At 41.5% G+C, this 21903-nt stretch overlaps 1 protein-coding gene across 1 annotated transcript in view; it reads right to left on the reverse strand.

Annotated features, from left to right (window-relative positions):
* LOC139454208 (uncharacterized) overlaps window positions 1-21273 on the reverse strand; it is a 25025-nt gene extending 3752 nt beyond the window's left edge. The window contains exons 1-4 of the mRNA XM_071235781.1: window positions 21204-21273; window positions 15709-15815; window positions 15474-15603; window positions 10432-10587 (exon numbers count right to left, since the gene is read on the reverse strand). Of these exons, the coding sequence (XP_071091882.1) occupies window positions 10432-10587; window positions 15474-15603; window positions 15709-15815; window positions 21204-21273 (463 nt within the window). The remainder of the gene's footprint in view (window positions 1-10431; window positions 10588-15473; window positions 15604-15708; window positions 15816-21203) is intronic.
* Between the last annotated feature and the right edge of the window lie 630 nt (window positions 21274-21903).

Consider the following 21903-nt stretch of genomic DNA (forward strand, 5'->3'; position numbering starts at 1 on the left):
TTAACTATTCCATACTATAATTAAATAACGAAATAATATACTCTTGAATTACTGATTGTATGTGTGTATGGGTGGGTAATAAAATTAATGAATCACCATATTTACCGACGTCGGGGAGAAATTGAAATGATAAGGCCTACAAGAAAACCTTATTGAAGCTATCAGACTTATAATCAACGATTCTTATTTCTTAAAATTGCATTCCAGGTTTTTTATTTACCCACTAAGATAATGGTTTGATGTTTATCTTCATATTGGTTTAATTTCAGTATATTCTGGACAGTTATTAAGGGGAATAAATACATCGGGTAAGACATATCATGATATTGTCAAAACGGCACGAAAAACGTCTAACCACTCACATAAAACTTATTTATCACCCGTAGGTTACACACAAGAAAACATTGATGCAGAGCATCAAAGTTCCCCGCCATATGTGATGCCTCACAAACGCATAAGTATGATGTTACTGAAAGGCATGAAGGAGCATAATTATAACCACAACGCTGTTGTGGAAAAAAATATTATTTACTTTGAGTATTGGGCAATACAGTTGATACATTTGTATAGGGTAGGTCTATTTAAAATTAGTTTCTTGTTTAACGCCGCACTCAGCAGTATTCCAGCCATATGACGGCGTGAGTCTGGACCAGATAATCCAGTGATTGACACCAAGAGCATCGAACTACGCAATTGGAATATGATGTTATGCATCGACCAAATCGGCGATCCTGACTACCCAATCCTGTTCGTCGCCTCTTACGGCAAGCATGGGTGGCTGAAGACCTATTCTAACCTGTGTCTTTATTTAAAGAGTAGATCGAAGGAAATGGAAGCAATTTCTGGCACAAATGCAAACATGTGGAAATAATATCAAAACTGCCAACAACATTGGCAGATGAACCTACTCAAATAATAGATCACATTCTTTTTACACTTGACATTTGGTTATAATAATGTAAGTGAAAATGCTAAGGGCTCCATATGGCAAAAAAGTCATACTACTAGAGTTAAGGTCTTTTTGTCACAACCACAGATGCACATACTCAAAATATTATCACGTAGTTGGAGAACATTTCAATACCGGGACTAATCAATAACCGAGATTCCTCGTCTCTTGTTTTACGTTTTTTGGTCAGTTTCTTTTTTGTATTTCTTTCTTTCAACGAATAGTAGTAATTGTGATCATGATGAGTTGAGTTACTTGGTCTTTTTCTATGTACTGTTTTTTTATCCAGTGTCCGTAACTGTTGTGGAATGTGGTTTACTTGTAACAATTACTGGTTTGAGTTCATATGATGATGATTGATTAGTTCGTCGTTTTACGCCGCACTCAGCAATATTCCAGCTATATAACGGCGTTCTGTAAATAATCGAGTCTGGACCTGACAGTCCAGTGATTAATATCATGAGCAATTGGGATCGATGCCATGCATCAACCAAAGCCTGACCACCCGATCCCATTGGTCGCCTCTTACGAGAAGCATAGTCGCCTGATATACTGTTAAGATTTAACATAACAATTCATCCATACTACTAAACAGAAGTAAAACTGCTTGTCCATTCGGATCAGTCTGACCCAAACCATTCCGCTGATGAGAGTCAAATAATGCATACGAATCAAAATCCGTAAAAATTGCAATAAAGACATCATTAAAAGTTACCAAAAGTGACTGGGATATCAATATTGCTTGTTGAAATGATTCTATAAAATTTGTTTTCCCTGCTTCAATATTTGGAGCACATGTGACGGGGCCATAAAACTGATTATGACCTAAATACCCCTCATAGCCTTTGGTGTTAACACAAAATATGTGATAGCAACTAGAGCTACGGCTGTACATTGAATTCCATTAAACGAATGAAAATTCTACAGCCTTGATGCAAATTCGCCGACAGACTACTCCGATTTTGCTTTGACTTTGCTACCAAACGTTTCACATGTGGGTATGTGCGGTACACTGATTAACGCCGCACACGCGGGGCTGGGTTAATTCAAAATACGGAATATAACTATTCCAAATATTTCCAGTGAACATGAGCATCCAAGCAATCAAAAGTGTGGTATGTGGAATTCAGCCATATTGCATTTAAATTGAAATGTCGTCGTTGTTCATGAATAAGCATATTCAGAACATATTTTATATTATGCTGTTATTTACGATCTCTGGAGCACAGTTCTTCTTTTGTATGCACCGTGAAAATCAGAAAATTAGTCCTTGAGGAAAAAAGGACATCGGATTACACATGAATGGTTTAACAATGTCAGCTAATGACCAGAAACGGTCAGATGCATCAATTAACTACATAAAGACGATTTTGAAGTTTCTCTTGTTGCTGGAAAAGAATAGCATCAACATTCCACGCACATGATTTGTATGTTTTGTTTCCGTTAATGCGTGGCTTGAAATTTCAAATAAACCAACATGTCGACGTACATGCTACAAAATTAACGTTTCCCGTATTATTCCCCGCCTAAAGGCGGGGAAGAATAACCGAGTGACTGAAATGTTTACTGGTGTGATATGGTTCACGCGCACAGGTATATTGTTTGCCACATTCCATTCTTATTCTGACACTAGAAAGCTTCATAGCTGAAGAATGTTGACGACTGTGGTTTTCCACGACGGCGGTCAACAAACAAACAAACCAACAAATCGCAGTGTTTTAGATGTATTTAGAAAAGACAAACACTTTACGTTAGAATTTACGTTTTCTTTGAGTTTCGACAAATGAGGGTTTATGTCTCACAATAATATATGTCCCATGTTTGCTAAGAGAAATCAGAGTAGTGTTTTCGGGACAAAACTTCATACCAAATTTTATTTTACACGTATCTTGTTCACAGACAGGCGCATGGAAAGGATTTTCTTCTGTTCTGAAATTGACATGGGTTGTAAAGAAAAATGCCCCGTGTTGCGAGGGGTTTCTAAATGCAGCTAAAACAATGGGGTTTTACTTGTTTTAACAAGTGACAAGTCTTCACATAAATATAATCACTATTGTGAAGGTATTAAACTTCACGATTGAGTTCTTGTGCGTCTAAAAAGTTCTTCCATGTCGGAAATGTAATGTTTACAGGCCCCGCATTTGTCCACGTCCGCCATCTTTGCCCCTCGGCGTGCTTCCTCCTCAGTACAGACTTGGTCGGATTTGAGAAATTGATAAATCTGGAGTCATTTTCTGGTAATTTATGGCATATAAGCTTTATAAGTGTATTGAGGGGTGATAAATGCAAATCTGCTGTATGCCAGGCCGAGATTTGAACGATAACACCACAAAATTAAGAAATCCAAAATGGCCGTTAGTGAAACGCTGAAACATATTTATTCGTATATCTTTGCAATCAGGGTAGCTAGAAACGTGAATACAATGTACTTTTGTATGTTTTTAGACATCAGGGTGCCGTTGTACAAAACAACATTAGCGCTAAGGTTACCTTATATCCTTAAGTTTTAACCTTAGGCATTTACTAAGGTTGACCCCCTGTTGCATGAAACTACCTTACGCTAAGGTAGCCTTAGTTAAGGTGAAAATTTTAAGGTTGGTCAGACCCAACCTTAGCCACGCTAAGGTTGATACTTCATTGAATTTCAACATGGCTACTTTCTTGTTTATGTGTGAGGAAACTGAGAGAAGTTTGAGGAAACAGCGTGTTTTCCGAGATCGCGCCATGCAGCTTGAGACACTGACAGACTTGGACCTGATATCGCGTTATCGACTCACTCGCGAAGCCATTTTCTGTCTCGTAGACAAAGTTCGTTCTTTGGTCGAAAGACCAACACAGCGTTCGTACGCAATGACAGTGGACAGCTGAGATATTTAGGAAAAGGGGGATTTCTTTCTGAAATTGGAGATTTGCATGGTTTGGATAAAGAAAGAAAATGAGGCGAATAAAACATGGCTGCGACACTTGACTTCATCGGCCAAGAGTGTCAGCTCACTTGATGTAAAGTTTCATTGCCGACACCGTTTCTGTGCACTGGTAGACGGCTGTGTCATGTTGAAGTAGCAATATTAGTCGTCTGCAGATGCGAGCAGGGGAGATAACTCTCAACCGTAACTACGGACATAATTGAGTCTCCCTCACTAAAGAGTTCAACCTTAGTTAAGGTTGCCGCTAAGTATCCTGTCCACGTTAAGGTTGTCCTAAGGTAGTTTTGTGCAACGGGCATAATGTTTTGATAAGGTTACCTTAAGATTAACCTTAGTAACTAAGTTCAACCTTAGTAAAGGCTGTTTTGTACAACGGCACCCAGGAATCGAATGACATCATACATATTAAGATAGACTACTAATATATAACGTTTGAACCAAATATATTCCATGCATTTTAATTGAGCATAACATCTTCGTTCAGATAGTATATACGCTCAGTGTGCTGTACTTAAGAATTGAAAAAAAATATCACAATTTCTTACCTCAAAGGATGTAGGCCAAGATCTAAACACAATTTTATTTAGTACGTGTGACACTGACAGCCATGCAACAACCAGCGATATCGCGGAGTAAAATAGTTCCTTAAAAAGAGACGTGACATGGGCGTATGGATGCACAACTTGCTCTTCAGAAACATCTTACGCAGCACATGTGTTCAAATCATATCCTCATTAGATGAGAAAGGTCTGTAAAGAACTATCTCAGTAAGTCAGTCACAATGACAGCGCGTCGTAATACATTTACATAAAGTACAAGACGTCAAAATGGCCGACACGATAAACGTGACGGGGGAGATTTCCGAAGTTGTTAATGAACCTGTGGCGGTTACGTGTGTTAGTCATCATTAATCAACTGGCCGATCATTGAAAGGTGAATAAAGATGCGTCAAACAGACACTAAGGTAAATTCATAGATTGCTGGAGACGGTCGATGTCAGCCTAGGAACGGATCGAGTCGATAGTTTAGATGTGCATTTCTTCGTTTGTTCATTAGGATTGGCCGTAGCGAGGATATTTGTGAACAATCATGCAGTCACGCTCTCTGACTTTTCTCAATGTATACTGAAACGCTGAGACCAAGAACAAAGGTTCTAAATGATCAGAAAGAACGCTTATGCATGTTTTCGTGCTAGCGAATTCCCAGGGGTTTCCCCAGGAATGTGGAAGTAGTCCGTCAGTGTTTACGTCATTTCAAGAACACGGTCTCGTGAAAAACGTATGAACGTCAAATTGTGTCGCTCATACACTTATGAACGTCAATTTCGCGGTCATGTGACCGATCTCTCGTCCAGTGGAAAAGCAGTATATCGTGTAAACTTCATATTAAAAAAATATATCATAACGTGGACATGTATGGACTTTGTGTGCATCTAGCATTCAAAAGGATTTATTTTCTAATTGGAGGTCTTAAATTGTCTGGTTGAGATGATGGCTGAAAAACACGCTCCTCTAGAAAAGGGCCAGTGTCATATGATGTAAATCTGTGTATCATATGCCAGAAAGGTCGTAAAGGTTAGCTCATGACCGTCACTCGTGATGGACTCAAGTCTGTTGATGCTAAAGACAAGTTCGTTTGAAACTACACAATGACAATTTCAGAGCTGCAACCGACCGTCTTACTGACATGTTGGCAGAAGACTATCTCAAGCCATCTTGCTGCACAAGAACTGCCGATCATCTTACATGAGCAAGGAAAATTGAGTTAACATATCTTGCATGCACATCAAATGTCCAACTCCGGAGCAACATATTAAAGATCAATTGGAAGTTGTGCATCTTCTGCCAACAGGAGAGTGAAAAGGAAGCACTCGTACAAGAAATGAAAGTTAGCTCAAGAATGTTGCAAGCAGCTATGTATAATCATCTCCTTAGAGTTCGACTATCATGTGTAAACGATCTAACAGACGGAATATATCACCTTAGTTTCTTTCTCAAGGTCGAACGTAGGACCAACAAAGTGACACAACCTTCATATCAGAACTCTTGCTTTTAATGCAATGGCTATGTCATGAGCTTGAACAAACTCCAGTGAAATGTGATAACTTGGACCTTGTAGATGTGTGGGGAAAGGTATTGCACCATAACCAAAGAAGCTCAGATAGATATTTCAGCTCCCATTTTTTTAGTCGGATGAACACTTTCAAAGACAAATTAACATGCCATCTTGCTGGCATATATGAAGTACTAGTACTGCATGATCAACCTCCAAATGAACCTCGTACAGTATTGGTTCCTACCAAATTTCGCTACAATCCAGTAATATGGTAGAAGAAACTACAAATGAAGATTATACTTACATTCCATCATTTAAACATCAGAATGAGGACATGTTCTTAACCATGGTTCATGTGGCATTGAAGATACATGGCGACATGTCTCACCCAAAGCCTAAGGGTCTGAGCAATTGACTGCATACCCGACAGCCTCAACATGTTTCTCAACTTGTTATTAGTGGACAGTGCCTGTGGGAGGATGAGATTCTGAATGACGATAAGAATGAAGTTTGGCAGCAACATAGAATCAACAGCATTGTTAAAGATCTTGTGTACACAGCCCATTGAGACAAATATCTGGCTCCAAAACACGTAGGAATGGCCAGCACTTTTCACCAAGCTACTCGTAACAAAGAACGGATGAACATGTTCCACTTTGCAGGTCATGTCATGAGCTATCGTGAGGTTATCAAACTCGATACTGCTTTGACAAGGAACACTTTACACACGATGGATAATGGTGGTGTTGTCGTTCCTGCTAATCTAGTCAAAGGGTGTTTTGTACACTTCACAACGTCAACATCAACGAGAACACACTTGTTGGAAAAGGAATATTCCACGCCACTCGGGTGGCTGCATGGCAGCCTGGTTCACCTGAAAGTAATCTTCTCAGTTCAATTGACTTTACCAAGGAAAAGACATTGCACATTCCCGAAGCAATTGCTGCACCTAGCAGAGGAGGGATGGAATGTCAACCCTATCGTGGTCGCTGAATGAATATCCCTCAGCAAAGAAGGCACACACCACTGACATGGCATTCATCATATCCTGACAATCTCATAAACCAATGCTTTCATGGACATTGTACAACCACAACAGCTAGCGAGATCAGTCCAGAGCAGACATCATTAGGTTACTTACCAATCATACAAGCTCCTGCTTCAGACCTGGACACGCTTAACACGATAGTCAGACGAGTGCTTTGTGTAGCACACTCATTAGGGCAGCAGCATGTGGTGTTAACACTGGATGAGGGTCTGTATCCAAAGCTTATGGAACTGATGTGGTTAGTCGAAGCGTACAAGGATGTGTTAATACCTTGCCTTGGCGGGCTTCATACCGCCATGAACTTTCTTTGTGCTATAGGGCAACATATGAGTGTGTTGTGTGAGCTTGTGACAGGGTGTGATATCTTGGGAACCAATGCTGCACAACAAGTAATGGCAGGAAAGGAGTTTGCACGCTCCTCCAGGACACATGAACTTACCTTTCAGGCTCTTCTCCCACAACTCTGTGTATATCTGGATGGGGATGATACTAGCCTAAAAAGAAGAACTCTCGGATGTTCTTTTATTCATGTTTTGAGGGGCTTAGATGTTTCTCCTATTTAAGCTTGTCTACAATTGCATGGAATGTGGTACACTGGATGGTGGTTTCCCTGTGGCTTTAATTGTGTTCTAAATGGTATGGATAAAGGTTTATAGGAATCCCTGGAGAGCCACGGTCCGGACAAAGAGGGAAATCCATTCCCAACACGGTTTACAAACACTCTACTTCCGTGGAAAGTAGAATAGTGTATCCAATACGTATTAGTTAATATTATTTATCTGTGAAAACATGTAAGAAATATTGCATTGAGAATATCAGTCGAACTGAAGCTAAATTTGCTTGGGGAATATGTTCCATGTATTTAGTATGTCGTATTCCAACTTAGACTTTTTGCTATGTTTTATGATATTTGACGATTGACAAGTAATTTTGGCGCCTTTCATAGCTAGAAAATGCGGAGAAAATAAGTGAATGGAGGAACTGGTATCTCTCCAGAAATGTGTTGGTGACCAGGGCCAGACGTTGGCACAGAGAAAGTGGGTCATTACCTTGCTGTGTTCTGTGTAGTGTTGTGTTGTTGGCGACCAGGGCCAGACGTTGGCACAGAGAAAGTGGGTCATTACCTTGCTATGCTCTGTGTAGTGTTGTGTTGTTGGCCACCAGGGCCAGACGTTGCCACAGAGAAAGTGGGTCATTACCTTGCTATGTTCTGTGTAGTGTTGTGTTGTTGGAGCAGACTGGCCTGCTGCCGAATGCGCAAGACAACGGGACGAACTACCTAATCGATAGTCAGATGCCCATCGAAAACGACCTGATCTGATGTGACGTCACCACACCATGGCGCTACCTTCACCATATGTCTATCATCTGGTTAAGCATTTACGTTATTGAAATTACACAGTATGTAATGTACATTTGTATGTAAATACATAAGTAACGCTAGAATGCCGTGAATACAGTTCCTGTCTGAAGTGCCTTTGCTAGAATAACATAAAATACTTCCCAGTCCATTACTATACACAATTCACTTTTGGTAATTGTATTACCGTATTTATCAAAACAATCATGTTCAGAATCGTTCAAACCAGTCGCTACTACCGTAGTTATCCAATTAGCAACATTAATATTATCTATTCAAATCTACCACCAGTGATACACGTTCTACCGCACTGCCATCATAACGGTGTATTATGGAATATACTATTTACTAAACACATATGACATATAGAAACTTGAATTATGTAACTATTATCGCTCTGTTGTCAATGTACACACCATGAAATCTTGAATAGGTATATTCATGTATGATAGCTAATATTATATTTAATTGTTTAAATCATTTACCCTATCTACTTTGTACAGTTAATTACTCTGCCACGAATAAAGACTCCAAAGGACTCAGCAGCCTTCTCTCTGTTTTAAGGTGATAGCCGAGTAATCAGTTCTACCAATGTAATTCCCCCACTATCTTGGTCATTGTGACGTAGCAAACGGCCCCAAAACAAACTACGTCGGGAGCATAATACTCACACACGAGGTTTTTAAATGTGAACAGCACACAGTGATTGTTCAGCAATCAGGTGCTCATAAACAAACCACTTGTTTAACCGTAACTAACGCTTAGGCAATGCCACGGCTTGCTGAAAATCAACATCTACGAGCCGTGTGTATGCTGCACACAGCAATGGCGCAAGCGAAGTTGTCAGACATTTTAATGTTCATCGAAACACAATATCACCTCTTTGCAGACGTTATCTACAGCAGGTCAACACTCGGTATTCGGTTGGTGCATTTACGGAATCAATATCAAACTACCATGTTTACAGCTCGGACAATTCCTGGGTTGAGACCAATTAGTGGCAGAACCGTACGCAACCGGTTGAGGGGGTTACAACATCCGACCCCGACGTCCAGCGATGTGCTCAATTTTGCTTCCATGTAAAAGTCAGACACGCCTAGCTTGGTGTAGACAACACCTGAGGTTCAGAAGACAAGACTGGGACAGCATACCGTTCACAGATGGGACAGTTCTGGGCAGCTCTGATAGTCTTTCAAGGATCTCCAGGCGGCCAGGAGAACGTTTTTGCGACACTTCCGTTACTCAACGTTGTCGGTTTGGGGATGGAAGTGTTATGGTTTGGGCTGGCATCGCGACTCATGGGAGACCACCAACTCGTCAATGTTAATTTGGCAATTTGAATGGCGTACACTACCGGCATGACATCGCCAGTGATCATGTTCCACCCTTTGTACAAATACAGGGACGTAACGTCACGTTGCAGCAGAATAATGCCCGATCCACAGGTTGCACGTGTTGTAAAAGATTTGTGAGGCAGCAGAACATTGCTGTACTGCCATTGCCGGCTGTTTCTCCAGACCTCTACCCCTTAGAATATGTCTGGGATGAGATGGAGCGACTCCTATGACATGACCAGAACCAGGCGTAACGCTACCTCAGTTTGGAAATCTTTGCTGAGATTTGGAACAACATCCCCCAACCTGTTTTCAACCATCTGGTGTCTCCAATGCGCCGCCGCTGTCTCGCATGTATCAACGCAAATGGTAGTCACACCCGACTTTGACATTGTTAATTGAGTTGGTACACCACTACTCTTGTGTTGTGGTCTCCTGTTACCAAGTATGGATATTGTCAATGAATGTGTTATGATAAAACATTGATCAGACAAATGATCAAACATTATGTATGTTTATTTTTGGAGAGGGTCCAGTTGAATGTGCATTTTATTCCAAATCCAAATTGACATGCCAATAGAATATGTTTAATATCGGTTTAGTTAATTTAATACTTTTTATGATGGAAAAGTATGATACTTGTTTATGGTAATAATGAAAGGGTACACAGCCATACATAAACATGATCCAAAAGTAATCACAGCTAGATCTCCTGCATCCTTACGTCATCAATATATGTTGTTTTTTTAATTACTCACTGCTTCTGCACACGGCCCCGAACTTGTACCTGGCCCCTTCACAGCGGCACACCTTGGCTGCTCCACCCTGACTGCGGACACTGCAAACCATGTTGCCTTCTCCTTGCACGCAGTAAGAAACGTCAGTGCATGCTTTCCCGTGGCCAGTCTTTAGATCTGCATCGACAGTTACACAGAGCTGTTGCTCTAGTATGCGTAAACTAACGCAATGTTGTGTTTTGTAACACCAACAGAGTCAATGGCGCTCCTTACCCCCAGAATGTGTTTTGTGACATCTATTGAGTCACAGGCTGTCCTTACCCTCAGAATGTGTTTGTAACACCTATAAGGTCACAGGCTGTCCTTACCTCCAGAATGTGTTTGTAACACCTGCAGAGTCACAGGCTGTGCTTGCCTCCAGAATGTACTTTGTAACGGATACAGAGTCACAGCCTATCCTAACCTCCAGAATGTGTTTGTAACACCTATAGAGTCACAGGCTGTCCTTACCTCCAGAATGTGTTTTGTACAGATACAGCGTCACAGGCTGTCCTGACCCCTAGAATGTGTTTTGTAACACCTGCAGTAACAGGCTGTCCTTATCCCCAGAATGTCTTTTGTAACAGATATAGAGTCATGGGTTGTCCTTACCCCCAGACTGTGTTTGTAACACCTGTAGAGTCACATGCTGTCCTTACCTCTAGAATGTGTTTTGTAACACCTGCAGTAACAGGCTGTCCTTATCCCCAGAATTTCTTTTGTAACATATATAGAGTCATGGGTTGTCCTTTCCCCCAGACTGTGTTTGTAACACCTGAAGAGTCACAGACTGTCCTTACCCCTAGAATGTGTTCTGTAATACCCGCAGAGTCACAGGCTGTCCTTACCCCCGAATGTGTTTTGTAACACCTGCAGAGTCACAGGCTGCCCTAACCCCCGAATGTGTTTTGTAACACCTGCAGAGTCACGGACTGTCCTTACCTCCAGAATATCCTTTGTTACCGAAACAGAGTTTCAGGCTGTCCTTACACCAGGAATGTGTTGTTTTGTAACAGATACAGAGTCACATGCTGTCCTTACCCCAAGAATATATTTAGCAATACCTGCAGAGTCACAGGCTAGCCTTACCCCGAATGTGTTTAGTAACAGATACAGAGTCACATGCTGTCCTTACCCTGAGAATGTGTTTTGTAACAGATACGTAGTCACAGGCTGTCCTTACCCACGAATGTGTTTAGTAATACCTGCAGAGTCACGGACTGTCCTTACCTCCAGAATGTGTTTTCTAACAGATGCAGAGTCTCAGGCTGTCCTTACTCCCGAATGTGTTTAGTAACAGAAACAGAGTCACATGCTGTCCTTACCCCCGAATGTGTTTAGTAACAGGTACAAAGTCACAGGCTGTCCTTACCCACGAATGTGTTTAGTAATACCTGCAGAGTCACGGACTGTCCTTAACTCCAGAATGTGTTTAGTAACAGATACAGAGTCACATGCTGTCCTTACCCCCGAATGTGTTTAGAAACACATGCATTGCCACCTCTAGAATGTGTTTGAAACATTTGCAGTGTCACGTGCTGTCCTTACCGAAAGTGTTTTGTGCAGATACAGCGCCACAGGCTGTCCTTACCCCCAGAATGTGTTTTGTAACACCTGGAGTCACAGGCTTTCCTTATCCCCAGAATGCGTTTGTAACACCTGCAGTGTCACATGCTGTCCTTACCCCAAGAATGTGTTTTGTAACAAATATAGAGTCACATTCTGTCCTTACCTCCAGAATATGTTTTTGTAACAGATACAGAGTCACAGGCTGTCCTTACCCCCGAATGTGTTTAGTAACAGGTACAGAGTCACAGGCTGTCCTTACTCCCGAATGAGTTTAGTAATACCTGCAGAGTCACAGGCTGTCCTTACCCTGAGAATGTGTTTTGTAATACCTGCAGAGTCAAAGGCTCTCCTTACCCAAGAATGTGTTTTGAAACATATGCAGAGTCACGGGCTGTCCTTACCCCTAGAATGTGTTCTGTAATACCCGCAGAGTCACATGCTGTCGTTACCCCCGAATGTGTTGAGTTACAGGTACAGAGACACAGGCTGTCCTTACCCTGAGAAGTTGTTTTGTAACAGATACGGAGTCACATGCTGTCCTTACTCCCGAATGTGTTTAGTAACAGATACAGAGTCACATGCTGTCCTTACTCCCGAATGTGTTTAGTAATACCTGCAGAGTCACAGGCTGTCCTTACCCTGAGAATGTGTTTTGTAACAGATACGGAGTCACATGCTGTCCTTACTCCCGAATGTGTTTAGTAACAGATACAGAGTCACATGCTGTCCTTACCCCCGAATGTGTTTAGTAATACCTGCAGAGTCACAGGCTGTCCTTACCCCGAATGTGTTTAATAACAGATACAGAGTCACATGCTGCCCTTACTCCCGAATGTGTTTAGTAATACCTGCAGAGTCATGGACTGTCCTTGCCGCTAGAATGTGTTTTGTAACAGATACAGAGTCAAAGGCTCTCCTTACCCAAGAATGTGTTTTGTAATACCTGCAGATCCCCATCATGTGTTGTGTAATACTTGCAGAGTCTCAGGATGTCCTTGCCCCAGAATGTGTTTTGTAATACCTGCAGATCCCCATCGTGTGTTGTGTAATACTTGCAGAGTCTCAGGATGCCCTTGCCCCAGAATGTGTTTTGTGACTGCAGAGTCACAGGCTGTCCTTACCCAGTCACTGGCTTGCTGTCCTTACCCTGAGAATGTGTTTTGTAACAGATACGGAGTCACATGCTGCCCTTACTCCCGAATGTGTTTAGTAACAGATACAGAGTCACATGCTGTCCTTACTCCCGAATGTGTTTAGTAATACCTGCAGAGTCACAGGCTGTCCTTACCCTGAGAATGTGTTTTGTAACAGATACGGAGTCACATGCTGCCCTTACTCCCGAATGTGTTTAGTAACAGATACAGAGTCACATGCTGTCCTTACTCCCGAATGTGTTTAGTAATACCTGCAGAGTCACGGACTGTCCTTGCTGCTAGAATGTGTTTTGTAACAGATACAGAGTCACATGCTGCCCTTACCCCCGAATGTGTTTAGTAATACCTGCAGAGTCACAGGCTGTCCTTACCCACGAATGTGTTTAATAACAGATACAGAGTCACATGCTGCCCTTACTCCCGAATGTGTTTAGTAATACCTGTAGAGTCACAGGCTGTCCTTACCCCAAGAATGTGTTTAATAACAGATACAGAGTCACATGCTGCCCTTACTCCCGAATGTGTTTAGTAATACCTGCAGAGTCACAGGCTGTCCTTACCCCAAGAATGTGTTTTGTAACAAATATAGAGTCACATTCTGTCCTTACCTCCAGAATATGTTTTTGTAACAGATACAGAGTCACAGGCTGTCCTTACCCCCGAATGTGTTTAGTAACAGGTACAGATTCACAAGCTGTCCTTACTCCCGAATGTGTTTAGTAATACCTGCAGAGTCACAGGCTGTCCTTACCCTGAGAATGTGTTTTGTAACACCTATAGAGTCAAAGGCTCTCCTTACCCAAGAATGTGTTTTGAAACATATGCAGAGTCACGGGCTGTCCTTACCCCTAGAATGTGTTCTGTAATACCCGCAGAGTCACATGCTGTCGTTACCCCCGAATGTGTTGAGTTACAGGTACAGAGACACAGGCTGTCCTTACCCTGAGAAGTTGTTTTGTAACAGATACGGAGTCACATGCTGTCCTTACTCCCGAATGTGTTTAGTAATACCTGCAGAGTCACAGGCTGTCCTTACCCTGAGAATGTGTTTTGTAACAGATACGGAGTCACATGCTGTCCTTACTCCCGAATGTGTTTAGTAACAGATACAGAGTCACATGCTGTCCTTACCCCCGAATGTGTTTAGTAATACCTGCAGAGTCACAGGCTGTCCTTACCCCGAATGTGTTTAATAACAGATACAGAGTCACATGCTGCCCTTACTCCCGAATGTGTTTAGTAATACCTGCAGAGTCATGGACTGTCCTTGCCGCTAGAATGTGTTTTGTAACAGATACAGAGTCACATGCTGCCCTTACTCCCGAATGTGTTTAGTAATACCTGCAGAGTCACAGGCTGTCCTTACCCCGAATGTGTTTAATAACAGATACAGAGTCACATGCTGCCCTTACTCCCGAATGTGTTTAGTAATACCTGCAGAGTCACGGACTGTCCTTGCCGCTAGAATGTGTTTTGTAACAGATACATAGTCACATGCTGCCCTTACCCCCGAATGTGTTTAGTAATACCTGCAGAGTCACAGGCTGTCCTTACCCTGAGAATGTGTTTTGTAACAAATATAGAGTCACATGCTGCCCTTACTCCCGAATGTGTTTTGTAACAGATACAGAGTCACATGCTGCCCTTACTCCCGAATGTGTTTAGTAATACCTGCAGAGTCACAGGCTGTCCTTACCCCGAATGTGTTTAATAACAGATACAGAGTCACATGCTGCCCTTACCCCAGAATGCGTTTAGAAATACCTGCAGAGTCACAGGCTGTCCTTACCCCGAATGTGTTTTGTAACACCTATAGAGTCAAAGGCTCTCCTTACCCAAGAATGTGTTTTGTAATACCTGCAGATCCCCATCATGTGTTGTGTAATACTTGCAGAGTTTCAGGATGTCCTTGCCCCAGAATGTGTTTTGTAATACCTGCAGATCCCCATCGTGTGTTGTGTAATACTTGCAGAGTCTCAGGATGCCCTTGCCCCAGAATGTGTTTTGTGACTGCAGAGTCACAGGCTGTCCTTACCCAGTCACTGGCTTGCTATATCATTACGATGTGTGTTTTCATATTCGTTTGGCAGAAGCAATAAATTTCAAGTTTAAACTCATGTTTAGGGTTTAAAGACATACATTGATCATTGTAATGTCATTGTGACGTTGCTTGAGGTATCCCTTTAATGTTGGAAGAGTGCAGCAAGAAAGCTATCACTGGCGACATAATGGCGGCCTATGATAAATACGCGGAGTGATTAAATAAATGTGTTTTCTGGAATCGTTTGCAAAAAAACTCACGGCTGTCGGATCCTGCGTTACAGAAATCCCGACTGCAGCAGATTCTGTTTCCAAGGCAACTTTCACTCCTTGTGCATCCTTTTTGAACGGTGACGCCCCTTGTCTCTGACGTCACACTGTAGCATCTGTCCTGTTTACGTTAAACACGTTAAACATTAATCAAAATTGTGCTGTACATATTGGATGAAGTTGACATCCTACATCCTATGTGATCTTTAGTTGCAAGTATTCCTACCTCATCAGCTAGGCATGTTTGTTCGGTGCTGTTCGCCAAACAGTTCAGGTTGGTCGACACAGGGTCCACCCATGACGTCAAGGGACAAGTGTAGCATTTAAGACAGTCTGAAACAAACACGTACATATAGTTGGTAGGTGGTTTCCAGCACAGGGGTAATGGAAACATCGATTTTTCATACCCGATGACAAACTAAATTATAATAGTCCCCGAATAGTCTCAAGGGTTTCCTGACGCCTCCCTCTTTCGAACATCTACACCAGTCGGTAAATGCTAAATTCAAAATAGTATACTGAACCAAATTAAAAACTTCACAATCCTACAATTTTAACATTTTGACCAGTTATCATTGTGGGCCCTTATTGTGTATTTAAACAGTAATGGCCACGTATTGTCTTCAGATAACACCCGTTTTTGTGCAGGTGAATCGATCAAAATCATGTGCACAGCACTATAGTGGCAAAATTGTTTTTTCACGTGCAACTGGTCACGTGGCCATAATACCGCACGTGTTTTCAGCCATACTTGTTAGCAGTCATTAACAAAAAAAGAAAAACACAAGAAAACAAAAGTCTTTACGGCCATTTGTCATGCCACGCCTTTCAAATGTGCAACGTGAACGTGCCATCGGCATGTTGCAGACGGGAACGTCCGTAGCTGAAGTCGCAAGGACGATGGGTTGTAGTCGACGGACTGTTTATGATTTACAGACGCGTCTACAGCGAACGGGTACCACCGCTGATCGCCCTCGGCCAGGTCGACCACGTGTGACGTCAGATGCAGAGGATCGTCAGATTGTCTTACGTCACCTCCGTAACCGATTTTCGACGGCTACATCAACCAGAAATGAACTGTTTATGGGAAGACTGAGTGTGCAAACTGTTCGAAACCGTCTGAGAACTGCTCACCTTCAAGCACGGCGGCCATACTGCGGGCCGATTCTGACTCAATTACACAGACGTCAACGTCAATTATGGGCACAGCGACACTTACGATGGACTCAGAGGAATTGGAATCAAGTCGTCTTCAGTGATGAATCCCGATTTAATCTTCGATTTGCTGATGGTAGGGCGAGGGTGTGGAGGCGCCGTCATGAACGTTACGCTAAGGGTTGTGTACAGGAAGTTGACAGATTTCGAGGCGGAAGTGTCATGGTGTGGGGTGCTTTCTGTGGCAATGCACGTTCCAGGCTTCTTGTCATCCGTGGCAACCTCAACGCTGCTGCTTACCGCGACCAGGTACTGGCACCAGAACTTCTGCCTTTTATGGCAGCACATGGACCCGGTTTGATCTTCCAACACGACAATGCCAGACCCAACACAGAATTTGCAAGATCTTGGCACCGTTTTTGCAGCAACAATGGCGTCGTCTTCCCAATCATGTGTTCACAAGCATCACAAGACCATGCGGAGGCGTTGTGTGGCAGTTGTCAACGCACATGGTGGCCATACACGCTACTGAACGTGTGTGCCATCAGATTCTCGTGCTTGGGACTTGGGATTTAAACTGTTGATGTTATTACCGAATACCGTAGGTGCTTGGAACAAATTATGGTTACCACCGTTAATTAAAATCCTTCTTTGGACATTAATGATTAAAAATTACCTTCTCTTATACATTTGTCCGTTGTATATCATATAATTATGGGATTACGTTGAAAAATGTGAAGTTTTTAATTTGACTCAGTATACATATACAAAAACAATATGCTGGCCGTAAGATAAAAAGCGACATAAATGGATTGGGTGGTAACCGCATCTCGATGCTGCTCCCTATAAACGATTTTGATTTTGACTTGTCGCTACACAGATGTTTTATTTTTTAAATATACGATCATGCACGGAACAATGTCCCAGTCTAAGTGCCGGAATCGGTGCACTCAGCAATATTCCAGATATATGACGGTGGTCTGTAATCGAGTCTGGACCAGACAATCCAGTAATTGACATCATGAGCACCGATCAACGCAATTGGGATACGATGGCATGCATCAACCAAGTCAGCGAGCCTGGCCATCCGATCTCGTTTGTCACCTCTTTCCACAAGCATAGTCACCTTTTACGGCAAGTATGGGTTGCTGAAGACCTAATCCCCTCCCCGATCTTCACGGGTCGTGATATTATATAATAATAATGCCAACATTTAGCAGTATGTAGCACATTTGGATTGTTATTGTATATGGAAGATGTCTGCATATTTTATGGTGGCCGAGAGGGGAAATTGCTTTCTCGCTTTCTCGCTTTCTCGCTCTATCGCTCTATCGCGTTATAGCTCTATCGCTTTCTCGCTCTATCGCTTTCTCGCCCTATTGCTTCTTCTAATGACTAACCATAGTCATATGAAGGAATCGGGTGTTCTTTAACTTCTTTTGAATAGTATGTACTGTAAATCTTGAAATTAACGTTAATTATAAATGCAAAAAGATTAGCGTAGACATAATTACCGTATTCGACGTAATAAGTGCCCAGGGCGCTCTCAAGAATAATATTTTGGCGAAAATAAAAAGTTGAGTTGAAAGATAAATTTCGTAGTTTATGCTGACAGCCTGAAATGTTTATGTACGACAGATATATTTTTCCCGAATTTAATTGCCCACAATTAAGTGTGCATATGACGCACGAGTGCGTATTATACGCGAATAAATAAGTCTGGTGTACATTAATCAATCGCAAGGGGTGCTAATTGGGATTGCTCACTAGCCAATATTTTAGCAAATATCGCCGTGGGCGTTGATTAGAGCGGGGCGCTTATTACTTTCGAATAAGGTAATCATACTTTGCATTTATGTCTCAGAAATGACTGTTGATAAGACGGCCTCACTGAACACTTTGAATAGCGGAAATACCAACTTGAATATAAATCCAATCAACTATCTATTTCCACATTACGGTTACTGAGAACAATATGTCATCCAAAAACTAGAAATTACACAAAGGATATCCGGTAGTATTAACCATTGCTTGGGTGAGGACTTCCACTTTGATGACATCTACTCCGCAAACAGAATAAACGTTGATATAAGCGTTGTTTTTAGGAAAACAGTATTGCTTTTTAGGAAGTACGTACTACTCAGCGCTATTGAGCGGTGTTATTTGCTATTTGTTTTGATAACTTGGCCTGGGGGCGGGGGATCCAATAGCTAAATAGGGTCATAAATCAATCAAATTCTTTTTTACGCAGAAATACGTGGATTGTTATAAAAGCACATATGTCTGTACTGTTAAATTATATTTCAGTAGATAGTGAGAAAATGTCAACATTCCGTCCATATGTATAATTTAAAATGCGACTGGAAAAATCTCAGCTCTCTTTTATGATTAAAACCCACAAGAGGGAATATTGCTAAACCGCGATAAAGCGATAAAGCGATAAAGCGATAGTGCGAGAAAGCGAGAAAGCGATAGAGCGAGAAAGCGAGAAAGCGATAGAGCGAGAAAGCGATAGAGCGAGAAAGCGATAGAGCGAGAAAGCGAGAAAGCGATAGAGCGAGAAAGCGATATTTCCCATAATGCCGTACATTAAAACGGTTTTTGCTGATATTTAGTGATCCTGTAATTCTCACCGCTATTTTGCCTCTTATGATTATATTTTTTAAACATCTTGCAGTAGATAAATATGTTACAAAATACACACGTAATTTTTTCTCGTTTAGCTTGCATATTTTCTTGTAGTGTAATAAATAAGCAAGATTCAAAGAATACAGATAGTCACTGTTCATATTTTCATTTTGTTCCGCCCCCCATTCCTCCATCAAACTTAAAACTGATCAAAAGGAGATCATATATGTCAGTTTTATTAGCCAGTTTGTATTGTTGCTTCCAAGAATTATTTTGTTCGGTGATTAGATTTGGAATTGAAGCCGAATATGTGCTCGTCTTATTTCGGGATCACAATTATGTTCATTAAGTTGCATGTACATTATGCATACATGTACACAGTTATGTTTCCCTTACAAAATACAGATGAATTAGATATATGTCTCTACCATAAGTCACATATACGACTTTCGAGAGCGTCATTAACCCGTAACCCCATTCCTTGGACAATAGAAATGAAATGCGTTGTAAATATTTTTTTTAAACAACTCGTTTCTTATAATGACTTTCGATCAAACTGTCTTCGGGAATTAAATTTAATGCTAAAGTGCTTGTAAAATAAAGTTTAACTTTTCCGCAAGGAGAGACTAGATATCCAATTATAGTATAGGCTCAGGCAGGAATATACATATTCATGTAGCAATTCTCTATCCATTTAAACTGTATGGTTAACAATTGTGCGTTCTGATATGAGTTATGTTGTTATCTACTACCTTTTTACACTGACAATGAGTCGGAAACACACACACACACACACACACACACACACACACACACACACACACACACACATACATACATAATTTTGACAAAACTATACTTAAGATATGCATAACATATCACAATGATAGCTGATTTAATATATGTTATAGATAATCATAGTAATGCATTTCATATTGTTATCAACCTTAACTATGTGGCCACACTAATTATGTCTCTCCATATGTGTAGTTAACACAAGTACACATATCAACTGTGGTAACGCCACAGCGATGGGGGCAGTGGGGTAGCCTAGTGGTTACAGCGCTCGATCGTCAACCCGAAGACCCAGTTCGATTCCCCACATGGGTACAATGTGTGAAGCCCATTTCTGGTGTTCCCCGTTTTATAACTGGATTATTGTTAAAAGCGACGTGAAACCATTCCCACTCACTCACTCACTCACAGCGGTGTTTATCAAATTACTATATGCAAGTACATATATTTGTAGATTTGCACAAGACAAGAAACACAATTCAAGTTAAACATACATCAAATGTCAAAATGAACATTTACGGACAACTTTATGACACACTGTAACATCATATACTACCGAAAACTAGTTATAGAACATCCATATTATAAGATTGTATTTTTGCAAAACAATCAGCCATGACTAATTAACCAAAGTCTTCTTAACTTTTATATATAGTATATATTTAGATTTTAACATTATTTATTTAGAGCGTATTGCCATTATCTGCCACGCGCTTTCGGCGAGATGGTCACATACAACTGAAAAAGGCCATAAATAAATCAATAACATTTTACGCAAAAATCGGTGGATTGTTTTAAAATCACCTACGTCTCTACAGTTAATTTATGTTTTAAGTAAATAGTGAGAAAAGTTCAACATTACCTCCCAATTGCAGCAGATATCACATGCGGCCCCTATAGTGGTCAAGAGGGGATATTGCTTAACCGCGAGAAAGCGATAAAGCGATAAAGCGATAGAGCGAGAAAGCGATAAAGCGAGAAAGCAATAGAGCCAGAAAGCGATGTCCCCTCTCGGCCACCATAATATTTAAATCAGTGTGATGACATCAAACAAACAGGTGTCAAGCATAACGTGCCATTGTTGGTGTTAAAGATACTGCCATGCCTAGCACAGTGATTTGTGACTGTTAAACAGATACTCACAGCAGTGTCGATACAGGAGAGTACACAGAGCGTATACAAGGAACCTAGCGACCGATGTCACTGCTGCCATGCTTCTGGACGTAGGGGTGTGCGGCTGTGGTGGGTTTCGGGCCGTTTCGGTCATCTGAATCTGTACCGGGCATGTCGCTGCGTGTTGTCCAAGTAATTAACTTATTATCAGTTCAGACGCATTCTTTAATTACCTGTCACAATATATTGACCATGCACGTTTTAATTTGTAACGGTCATTTTATTTGCATGGGGCGTGACATTGGATATGGACGGTTACAGGGGGTCACTTACATGGAAATGACCAAGCTAGCAACGCGCCTGGAGCTTTCTGAAACAAGATATGCGAAATGACAGGTGTGGCGAGATTACTGAGCGGCGACGTTGACACATGCATCCTGCATGTTTACTGTACCAACAGCTCCTATGTGTCTTGTCAAGTCATTGTTAGGCTCGGTATCGGGTGGGGCTGTATTTACGCTATTTTTTTTATAAAAATTTGGCGCTATTAAGACAAAGAGCTCCGTAGGAACTGTCCCACGAACGACTATTATACAGAACATGTATTAATTATTCAGCTCAACATGTATTGATGATACCATATTTCCTTGTTCAGTATTCCATAGCTGTTTAACGTCTTCCAATTCAGGTCAATGATGGTCCATGATCACGTACCGCCCGGAGTGCCCAA

This window comes from Haliotis cracherodii, unplaced genomic scaffold, assembly GCF_022045235.1.
Source record: "Haliotis cracherodii isolate W230 unplaced genomic scaffold, xgHalCrac1.p SCAF_10, whole genome shotgun sequence".
Lineage (NCBI taxonomy): Eukaryota > Metazoa > Mollusca > Gastropoda > Lepetellida > Haliotidae > Haliotis > Haliotis cracherodii.